The 10643-nt window shown below is 47.4% G+C and overlaps 1 protein-coding gene across 2 annotated transcripts in view; it reads right to left on the bottom strand.

Moving 5' to 3' along the window:
- Positions 1 to 10643, bottom strand: part of RAI2 (retinoic acid induced 2) — a 47973-nt gene continuing 37330 nt past the window's right edge. For both annotated transcript variants that reach the window (XM_027689113.1, XM_027689114.1), the window contains exon 2: positions 1 to 2998. In XM_027689113.1, coding sequence (XP_027544914.1) covers positions 1223 to 2893 — 1671 coding nt within the window. In that variant the 5' untranslated portion in view covers positions 2894 to 2998 and the 3' untranslated portion in view covers positions 1 to 1222. The remainder of the gene's footprint in view (positions 2999 to 10643) is intronic.

Below are 10643 nucleotides of genomic sequence, written 5' to 3'. Positions count from 1 at the left end.
TGGGTTTACAATGGCTTTTTTTATTTAGACAGTCCTGGTGCAGTGCTGGGAACTGCAATTTGAAATTATTTTTTAAAAATCTTTTCTACAGGTATAGCCACAAAAAAGGCAGTGCCCACCAAAGATTGTTCTCCTGCTCTCACATTTGTCTTTCTGTCAGGATGGGTTTTTACAAGTGAGCCATGTGAACTTCAAAGCCAATAGACAGTAATGCATTTCCAGCTCATTTCCATACACAAGTGCAAAACCGTAACCTAGCAGAACTTTTATTTTAATTGTACATTCACATTTCTCCATTGATGTGGGCAGCTTGTACGCTGCCGAGTGATAAAGTTACACAGCTCTGCTCTTTTACGTGCATTGATTTCAGCCATCAAAGAAACTTAGAAAACTAACAATAAACAACTTTTCCATATATCTGTAGTCAGGCTGGGAAAAATTATGGGATTTTCTTTCTCCTTCCCTTCCTGCCCCCTGGCAACCAAATTCCCCTGACTTTTAGGCTTTTTTGTTTTAAATGACTGATAACATTACTTAATATTTAAGATGGTTTTTGATGGGTCTCTCGCAATGAACCTGGCTTAGGTGCACATTAGGCTGTGCTGCTCTCACTCCTCTGGTAGCTCGTTTGGGTGCATCATTAGCAGCTGTTGCGACGTGCTCTTCGACAGTGCTGCGGGACAATATAATTTTTCTTAGCCTGCTATTTTTTCCTAACATTTTAGGTTCATCACAAGTCAGTTGCGGTGCTTTACAGTTTACAGACCTTTTTTTGCACAACCTTCTCTGTAGACTGAAAGCCATTCCAAAACGACAAAAAAATGCCGCAACCAATTAGCACGTACAAACATTTATTTTGAAATTTCCATTCTGACTGTTATGAAGAATTACATCATCAAAGCACTTCATGGCAGTGAAAATAGCTCTTACCCCTCTGACTCATCCATTACTCCATTAAAGCTGCAAAATGTGCAATCTGCTTGAAAAATAGGTTGCTTTTTATTCAGTTTCCCATGAAAAGTCAAAATTTGTAACAAAAAAAAGGAAAAAAACAAACCAGCCCAGCTTATAGGGACTCTACATCCGATCCTCTCCCCCTTCCCCCAAAAATAACTTACAAAGATAGTTTAAAGTTTTAAATGAGTTTAAAACCAAGTGCATCTTTTTTATTATTTTTTTTTCTTCTTCTCATAATAATCTTAAAATTCTAAAAACCCATAATTTACTTTCTTGGAAAAAAGGCAGCGAGCCGTTGCTTCTTGATTGGAAGAATATGTATCTCCGGCGAGTTCATTTTCTTTAGCTTTACGCTCCTGTTTTTGATGGGTTTCCTGAGGGCCTCAGCGCTGTCCCGGGGCTCGGGTGGGCTCTTCACATCATAGCACTGCAGCACTGAGTCCTGGGGCAGGTCCCTTTTGAAGGAAAAGTTTTTGGTGGAGACCCCCGACAGGCCCTTGATCTTGCCGCAGAAGATGGTGGGCACGGCGTCCTTGACGGAGACGATGACTTTGGCTGTCTGTGAGGTGCTGACGATTTCAATGTTGTTGCTGGCCTTGGGCTCGCAGCCCGCCCTGCCCGCCTGTTCCACCAGCCACTTCTGTGGCTGCCGCAGCAGCTCGGCCGTGCTGCCGCCTGGCGCCCTGCCCTCCGCCTTGCCCGCCACCTCGGGGGGCTTGCAGGGGGCGAAGGGGGCAGTGGGGCCGGGAAGCTTGTCCGGCATGGGGTGGGCACTGCCCTCAGTGGTGGTGGTGGGGCCAGGGCCAGCCGCCTCCCCGTGGGGCCCCCCTGGCTTGCGACACGAGGCGAGGGACAGGTCCAGGGCCCCGTCCTCTGGTGGTGGTGGTGGTGGCAGCGTGGCCTCGCTGGCCCGAAGCGCAGGCGGCCCTTTCATGGAGAGGTCCAAGGCCTCGTTCTCACCGCCCATCTTGATGACAGTGTGACGGCTCAGCTGGGGAAACTCTCGTGGATGGAGGAGTTCAAAGGGCTTTGTCTCCTCCTTCTCCAAGGGGGTCTGGGTGCCCTTGCAGGAGTGAGGGGTGAAGAGTGGTGGCTTGGGTGGGTCAGGGGCTGCCTTGGCCTCAGTGCCCTGCGGCACAGGGATGGGGACAGGGATGGGGATGGGGACAGGGACAGGCAGGGGCACAATGACGGGGTAGGGCACCAGCAGCGTGGCAGGGGGCACCAGTGGGGAGAGAGGCGAGCTGAAGGCCTGGGGTGGGAGAGTGGCATAGTCAGGGGGTGGCTGACAGGGGGCAGAGCCCAGGGCGCCCTGTGAGGGAAACAGGTCCTGAAGGACGGCAGCAAACCCCGGTGTCTGAAAGACGGGGGGCAGGACGGACTCTTGAGTTTGGCCAGAGGGCTTGGGGTCCAGGAGCTGGGGCTGCCCAACAGGAGTGGTGGTGCCGGGGAACAGGCCAGTGTGCAATGGGCTGGCAGGGCAGGCAGCCCCCGGGGGCAGCACCAGGGGTGAGTTCAGGTGCTGGAAGACATGCTGCTCCAGGAGGACGGGCAGCGGGATGGGGCCCTGGGTGGTCATGACGTAGGGAGTGGCAGCATTGGTGGCCGGCATCTGTGGGGCGGCACTGCCGGCAACCTGCAGGTGGATGGGCAGGACGACAGGGCTGTCCCCCAGGCAGATGGGCTGCAGCACAGTGGCTGCCACCTTCAGAGCCACCCCACTCTGCGACTCAGCCGGAGGCGTCAGGATGGAGGGTGCAGGAACTGTCACCAGCGGGGAAAGGGCTTTCTTCATCAGGTCGGCCGAGTTGATGTTCCAGGCCTCTGCTGTGATCAACTGGGCCACCCCATTCTCCAGCTTGTTGTTGGCCATTGCCGAGGGCGAGTTGGTGACATCCATGGGCAGGTTTGGGGCATCCTTGTACAACTCCTCCATGTTGCAGGGCTTCTCGGGCTTTGCTGGTGCCACCTCTACATCGCTGTCAGTGGGACCTGTGGCAGCTCCACGCTGCCAGGAGCATCAGCACCGACATAATTTGGTCTGCAAGCCAAAAAACATATTTTAGGGACCACATAAATCTCCTCCCTAAAATAATATTTGCAATTGCCTTTAAAGACCCCGTCACCAAAGAAAAGCCGTTAAGCGTATCCATGCTTCAGGCTAACGTATATATAAGACAGTGCACTATATATACAGAGATGCTGGATATACATACATCCGTGAGTGTTGTGCAAAGAGTTTTGAGGAACTTATATTTAGCCATAAACACAGATAATTTAAAAGGCCTCGAGGAATGCCTGCTGCCAAAAAAACCCTCCCAGTACGCAGCCTGAAACAAGGACTTGGGATGCCCATTCCACGTTTTTAAACAAAGCTTCACGTAATGACAGTGCATGGCAGAGCTCAGTGACAGCACATTGTTTTAACTCAATAGAAGCCCCCAAAACAAGTATTTCTAAGAATATTCCACCATTGGCAAACGCTACTTGATTCCCCTTCAGTACTTGTCCCTTTTTCATTCTGCTGGGATTTACTGAAGGCAAGCAGGCGAGTGCTGCACAGTGCATACAGCACCTCCAAAACTGCCGTGTACAGGACCTGAAAGGAGCATGACCAGGCAACAGCAAAGCAAAACCAATCCAAACCCCAGTGTTCACCCTGCCACAGAGCTAGATAGAGACAGTAACATGAACCAGGCACCTGATTCATTAAAGACCTGAAGAATAACACACAAAAAAAAAAGCAACTTCAAATTTATTTTGACAGCCCAAGTCTTTATATCAACCAACCAAATGGCAATTAAAAAAGGGCAGAGATGGTTCTGTTCATGATTGTGGTGAAATTTGCAGCCTGTTTCCCCTAAAGATTATCACCTCCCTCCCCTTGGGAAAAAAAAACAAAACAAACCAGCAAATTAATGGTGCTGCACATCCATTGCAGTGGGTTTCTGTGGCTGGGTTTTGGTAGTGGGGGGCTACAGGGGTGGCTTCTGTTAGAAGCTGCTAGAAGCTTCCCCTGTCCCACGGAGCCAATGCCAGCTGGCTCCAGGACAGACTTCCTGCCGCTGGCCAAGGCTGAGCCAATTAGGAGTACTAGTAACACCTCTGTGATAACATATTTAAGAAAAGAAGATTGTTCCGCAGAGGAAATTCCAGCCAGGGAAGAGCGGAGTGAGAACATGGGAACAACAATCCAGACACCAAGGTCAGTGCAGAAGGAGGGGCAGGAGGTGCTCCAGGCACTGGAGCTGTGGCCCCTGCAGCTCGTGGTGCAGACCATGGTGGAGCAGCTGTGCCCCTGCAGCCCATGGAGGACCATCGGGGTGCAGAGACCCCCCTGCAGCCCATGGAGGAGCCCATGCTGGAGCAGGTGGATGCATGAAGGAGGCTGTGACCCTGTGGGAGGCCCAAGATGGAGTGGGGTCCTGCTGAGACCTCTAGCCCGTGGAGAGGGAAGCCTACACTGGAGCAGGTTTTTCCTGGGTAGGACTTGTGGCCCCTGTGGGGGACCCACGCTGGTACAGCTCATTCATGAAGCACTGCACCCCATGGAGGAGTGACCCACAGGACAGCAGTTTGGGAAGAGCTGCTGCCTGAGGGATGGATTCACGCTGGAGAGGTCCATCAAGGACTGTCCTGTGGGAGGGACCCCACGGGAGCAGGGGAAGGACTCCTCTCCCGGAGCAGTGGCAGAAACAACAACTGACTGTAACCCCCATTCCCCGTCCCCCTGCACTGCTGGGGGGGAGGAGGGAGAACACGGAAGGAAGAAGGGGTGGGGGGAGGTGTTTTTAAGACTGTTTTATTTCTCACTCTTTGGCTCTTATCCTGTCAGTAATAATTATAATTATTATCCCCACTTTGAGTCTTGTTCTGCCCGTGAAGGTAATCAGTCACTGACGTCTCCCAGCTCTTATCTCTACTCATGAATTCTTAGCTGTTTTTTTTCTCTCTCTCCTCTGTCCAGTTGCAGAGGGGAGAGTGAGAGAGCGGCTTTAGTGGGTACCTGGTATCTGGCCAGGGTCAACCCACTACAGTCTTTTTGGTGGCCCGTACGGGGAAGTCATGAAGATTTTGAGATAAGGATAGTAATTGGGAGAGGTAACGGGCAAAACAAGTATTGAACATTGTCAGAGAATAAAATGATTGTGGGGAATTTTTGCTGTAATTGTGTAAAGGTACAAGGAGTGGATTTTGTGTAAATTGTCCACTTAAGTTTGGTGTTACGATGATGTTATTTTGATTTTTGGTGGGGAGAATTTTCGTTATATTCTTGTTTTGGCAGGTTGTTATTTTTGTTTATGTAAGGGAAGGTTGTGTGATGAATGTGGAATTTAAAATTCTTAAATATGTGATTCACAGAGGTGAGGGGTGGCATGTCAGGGGCAACCCACTACATCCATTTATTTAGAAGGCTAAATAATTTCTGCCCTGTGAGCCAGTGCCAGCAGGTTTTGGCTGATGCCTGGCCGCTTCACCTGGTGCTGCCCATGCCTCCTCCGAAGTGTGCAGTGAATCCTGCTGAAGTAATAATCACCATGGAAACTTGTCCAGTTTCAACTCTGTTACCATGGGAAAGCACTGGCGCACCCCAAATCTACATTTTTCACCCGCACGCAGCTGAATTCTGCTCCCTGATGGCAAATCGTGTGCCATCACTTGGCTACTCAGGCCCGTGGGAGTGAGGCACCACCCCCTGCAGGCACCCTGGCTTTGGGATGACAGGAGATGATAGGGAGGGCAGCACAGCTCCAAAACTGTGCCTGTGAGAGCATGCGAATAGCTCCACGGCTCTGGTGCTTACAGAAATAATTTGCTTGTGCAGATATTTGTAAGACCAACAAACCTGCAAAGGGGACAGGGAAAAAGGAAAAAAAACCCCAAACCCCACAAACAGAGGCTAAAAAATGTCCAAGGCAAGGAAGCGGGAAATCTAAGTCTCTCCTGAGACTTGTAAATCCTTGGATTTGGCAGTAAGATCCTACGGTGAGCACAAGACTACTTACAGCAGAAATGCCAGGAGTTGATAGTAGAGGCTGGCTGCATAAAATGCTAATAATTTATCAGGCACGTTTGAGTTCTTAAAAAGGATTTTTAAAAGTAAACAGATGAGTCATTTCGTTTCCTCTCCTGCTGCTGGCTTAAGGAGAATAATTCTGGATTTTTCTCATCTCCTGAAATGTTCTGCAGAAAACATTCACAAATATAGGGTTGAAGGGTTTTTTTGTTTGTTTCCTTTTTTCAAGCCTTGGCTGACACAGATTACAGGGAGTCAGAGATGGCCAAGCATGGGAAAACAGGAGCAAAAATAAAATCCTTTTCCAGAAAGTGACAAGTATCAGTATAAAAAGCGTGGTGCCAGTGTTGTATTGAAAAAAAAGAAGAGCAATTGTTTCTAAAAATAAAGACAATGAGGAGACAGCTCAGCAGATTCAAGCTGAAAAAAATAGACATCGTCATTTCTATTAAGGAATTAAAAAGCCATTTTCTACTGCTCTTATATAATCTCTGCCTCCCTGTTTTTCAAATGACCATTTTAAACCCTTGGGTCTCTGCAGCACACACCAGCATCTTTGCTCCTCCAGCTGCTGCAGCATAGCTGAGTATTTTGCACGACAATGTCTCTTCCTGATGCTTCTGTTTGCTTGGGAAGCATGAGATCCGCGGTGTTTTCACAGAGAATTAATGATCTGGCAGGGACAGGAAATTCCCCTGGCAAACCCATTTCACGTTGAGAAACAGAAAAATTAAGATGAAAATTATGCTGTGTAAGAGACTTGAGGGATTAGCCTCCTGTATGGACCCATGGAGAGAGAGAGACAGATCACTGCTTAAGATGAAAGTATAAAACATAATAAAATCTCCCCATTGCTGCTTTAAAAGGCGACAAGGCTGGAGGCAGAGGAAATATCAAGATGAGGAGAAGAAGAGCTCATCTATCACCATCAGACACCTTGAAGAAATGCCTGTGGGCTTGGCTGTTTTTCTTAAAGCATAGTCAAATATTGTTTTCCACACTGAATCCTATATGTTCCTGGGAACTAGAAATATACATTGTTGAGCTCATGGTCCTACACTACCTCTGGGAGGGCCCCATGGTGCAAGAGAAAGGAGACAAGAAAGGTGAGGCACAGCCCTTGATCCACGTTTATGGGTTTGGGGTGGGGGTTTTTCCTCCCCTCACCATTCTTATGTGGAATTGTATCTTCCAATACACCTGCTTCTTGAGCATGTCATCATTACAGAAAAAAAATTAACATACATATATATATATGTATACACACACAAACACACTTAAAAATATTTCCCAATCCTGCCCTCAGCCTGCAGCTTGGCAGTAGCTGGCTGCCAGATACAGTGGATTCCCAGCACAACTTGCCTCTGGCTCCCTGTAAAGCAATTTTCAGTTTCATTTGGGAGGGAATCCCAGGGCTCCTAAACACGTGTTCAACTAAACACCTATTATCAAGGTCAGTAACCAGACAGAGCGAAAAGGATGCAAGTCCCCAACCCTCAAGTGAGGAAACCTTTGAACATCTGAGATCAAGAGACAGGCTGAAGTTGTCCAAAGAGGTGTTTCCTAGTTCCTGGACTCCTTTTTTATATACTCCTTACATCAGGTACACAGTACAAAACCTTAAATCAACATGGAAGTGACTGAAACTAAAGTCAATTTTTAGTACTTGTATTAATAATGATAGCTACACTATATTTCTCCTTTAATAAAAATCAACTTGAAGTATGTGCTAAGTTTTGGGTTTTTTGGGGAGTCTTTTAAAATTGCTGCTTTACTACACATAAATGACTCAGTTATCCAGTTTTTAAAATAAGTTTCATGTCCCTAATATACATGAAAGAAGGTAATATAATCCAGTGAAAGTGCCTTAAGTTTCCTCTGTCTACCATACCTCAGTGCTGGAAGATCAATTAATTTCACTTTCCCAACTTATCTGTTTTATATTTAATTTGATGTTTGTTTTAATTGAAAGAAGCTTGCAACACTGAAATGAGCCCTATTGTAAATAAGCCAAGCTTTCCTATCAAGTGCTGATAAGAGTTAAGTTCATGGCACTATGCAATGATGTGTGTAACTGTACAGGAAATGGTATCTTAGCTATACAAAAATGCCGTGAAAGGCTAGTGATCACTCTAGCTTATTTTTTTATCTCCTGCTGATGGCTGTGCAACAGACTTTTCTCAGGGCTGCTGGGTGCCTTCCTGTGGGGCCACAGCACGGCACCATACACAGATACCCCTGTGCTCTGCTTGCTCATCCATACCATGGCTTGTACCTCACTATCTACACAGAACTCAAATTATACTGTGCACACTACGATGCTCCCTTTGTGGGATGCCTGGCGCAGTATCTCCTGGAAAAATAGGGTTTTCCTTCAGTATAAACACAGTAACAAACAGAAAATTAGAAATCTGACTTAATTGGGCAGCTTAGGGACAAAATTATGGTTGGATTTGGACTTCAATGTTTTCCCAAAACTCACTGTTTAATGTCACTGATCCTCCTGCCAGAAGCAACATGTTTTATTTTTGCTCTGTAGAAGGCCATTAACAAGGGCCGTGGTGAGAGAAGCCCTGACAGGGATGTCTCACCACCCTTCAGGAGGCCAGCAGAGCTGCCGAGCACCTCCATGGCCTGCACCTGACCAGAGCATCATACTGGGTCCTGCACGGCCCAGTCCTCATCGGGCTGCTCCTGCCACTGCATGGCAGCACGTCCCATCACCCTTGATGCACCACGAAACCACACGCCCAACCTGTGCCCTACTGGCACACGGGTTTCTGAAGGAGCTTGGGGTTGAGCCTGCTTACCGTCATCTATCTCAGCAGCCGAAGCTCTACCCATGTTTCTGCGTCCTTTTGCTGTAAATACGCAAGTGGGCCATGAGGACACATATCAACACAGACCAACCAGCAACAAATCGTCTTCCATCCTACAAATTTTGGTCTCTGTAGTTTCAGCCATACACAAAGGCTTCACCATATTATTACTAGTGTTTTGTTGCTAGAATAGAAAAAATGTACTTAAATGAACTAGGCTTTCCTATACTACATACATGGAACTGTTACTATGCAAATAACACATGGGTGGGCTCTCCCATACATGCAAACCACAGATGAGTTCAGCAGTGTTTGCCTCTCATATTTCCCATTGATTCATCTATTCATTCAGGTACCTAGGACTGCCAATGCTGGCTACCCCATATACCCCTTTAGTAGGGTAAACCTCAAGCACCAAAGGGCAAAGGAGTCACCAACTCAGAGAGAATGGTGAACTTGCCTCCTCCTTGTGTTGCACCATTTGTGGTGCTGCATTTGATACCTCCCCCATACATCAGCAGAGTGCAGAGGCACCAGGAGGGACAGTGGGCCCTGTTCCCCTTCTGCTTGCAGAAGGGCTCTCCAAGGTAGGGACAGGCAGAGCAAAGGAGACCTACAGGACATTTCCTAAGGCAAGCAGCCTTTCACCCACTGCCTCTAGAAAAGGGGCTCAATGACTCCTCTTGGTCATCACAAAAGGGGAATCACAGAGGATGCACTTATCTGTCTGCTCCAAGGGGCACCAGGGAAGCATCCTGGTTTAGCCCTACCCTCTTCTGCCTCATTCCCTTGACGCAAACATCCAGCAATGCCCTGTTAAGATTTAGGAGGCACCATTCAAAATCAACTGATGACAAGGAGAGAAAGGCACTAGAAAGAAAGATGGGCAGGATTCATTCTGGTACCGAGAAGCAAGAGAAGGGAAGGCTACGCTGGGATTTCCCTGCCAGTATGAAAGCTACACCCACAGCCATTTCTGCCCACCACTCCGCACAACCTCTTCCGCTCACCATGCACCTACACACTGCCCAATGTTACTTCTCACTCTATGGAAGCTATACCACAGAGGATGAGCTGGACACTGCCAAGGAGCAGTTAAAATAAGCATCTCATCAGACAACTTCAAGAGACATCAGAGAAATAACAAGACTCCAATGCAGCTCATGCAACAGGTACTCTTATTTTCCAGCACTGCATTATGGATCCTTCCAGGAGGGAAAGCTATTTGTGTCAAGGCTTCTATCCAGGCTGTTAAGCCCTGGGGGAATGAGAGGGAAAGGAAATCATTACAGCAGTGCAAAATAGCACGTTATAGATGGGACACTGACAATATGTATACACTGCTTCGGCACACAGCATGATTGTTCTCAAATGCAGGGACTTGACTTACTGATCGTACTCAGGTCTTTTAAATAGTTCAGTTGAATAAATACCACGGCAATCTGCCTACTGCACAGGCTAATCACCTGCAAAGAGCATGTTAGAGTCATATATTTGCTAACTATATTGCTGTTGTCAACAGTCTGTAGTTAGCAATCCATCCCAGGGAGGAAAGAACTCACTTTTTTCTCATTTAAAAACAAATCAGAACAATTGAAAAAAACAATCCTGTCATGGGCCTGAAACCAGTGTCTTTACTCCCAAGGGCAATATATACAAGACAGACAATAAATGCTGTGGAACGAACAGAACATTTGCCTGACAAATTTCAACCTGTACTGAATTTTTATATCCAATTTGAAAGCCTCACAAAACCCCCTATATTGGCAGTGGAAACTGTGACATACGCCAAGTGTAAGGGAGACTGCAGTTGCCACTGTACTGTCAGATGCCTTTTCCCTTCCCTTCCC

The sequence above is a fragment of the Neopelma chrysocephalum genome, unplaced genomic scaffold (assembly GCF_003984885.1).
Source record: "Neopelma chrysocephalum unplaced genomic scaffold, ASM398488v2 Primary Assembly neopelma1_76, whole genome shotgun sequence".
Lineage (NCBI taxonomy): Eukaryota > Metazoa > Chordata > Aves > Passeriformes > Pipridae > Neopelma > Neopelma chrysocephalum.
This window is presented reverse-complemented; position numbering and strand designations above follow the sequence as displayed.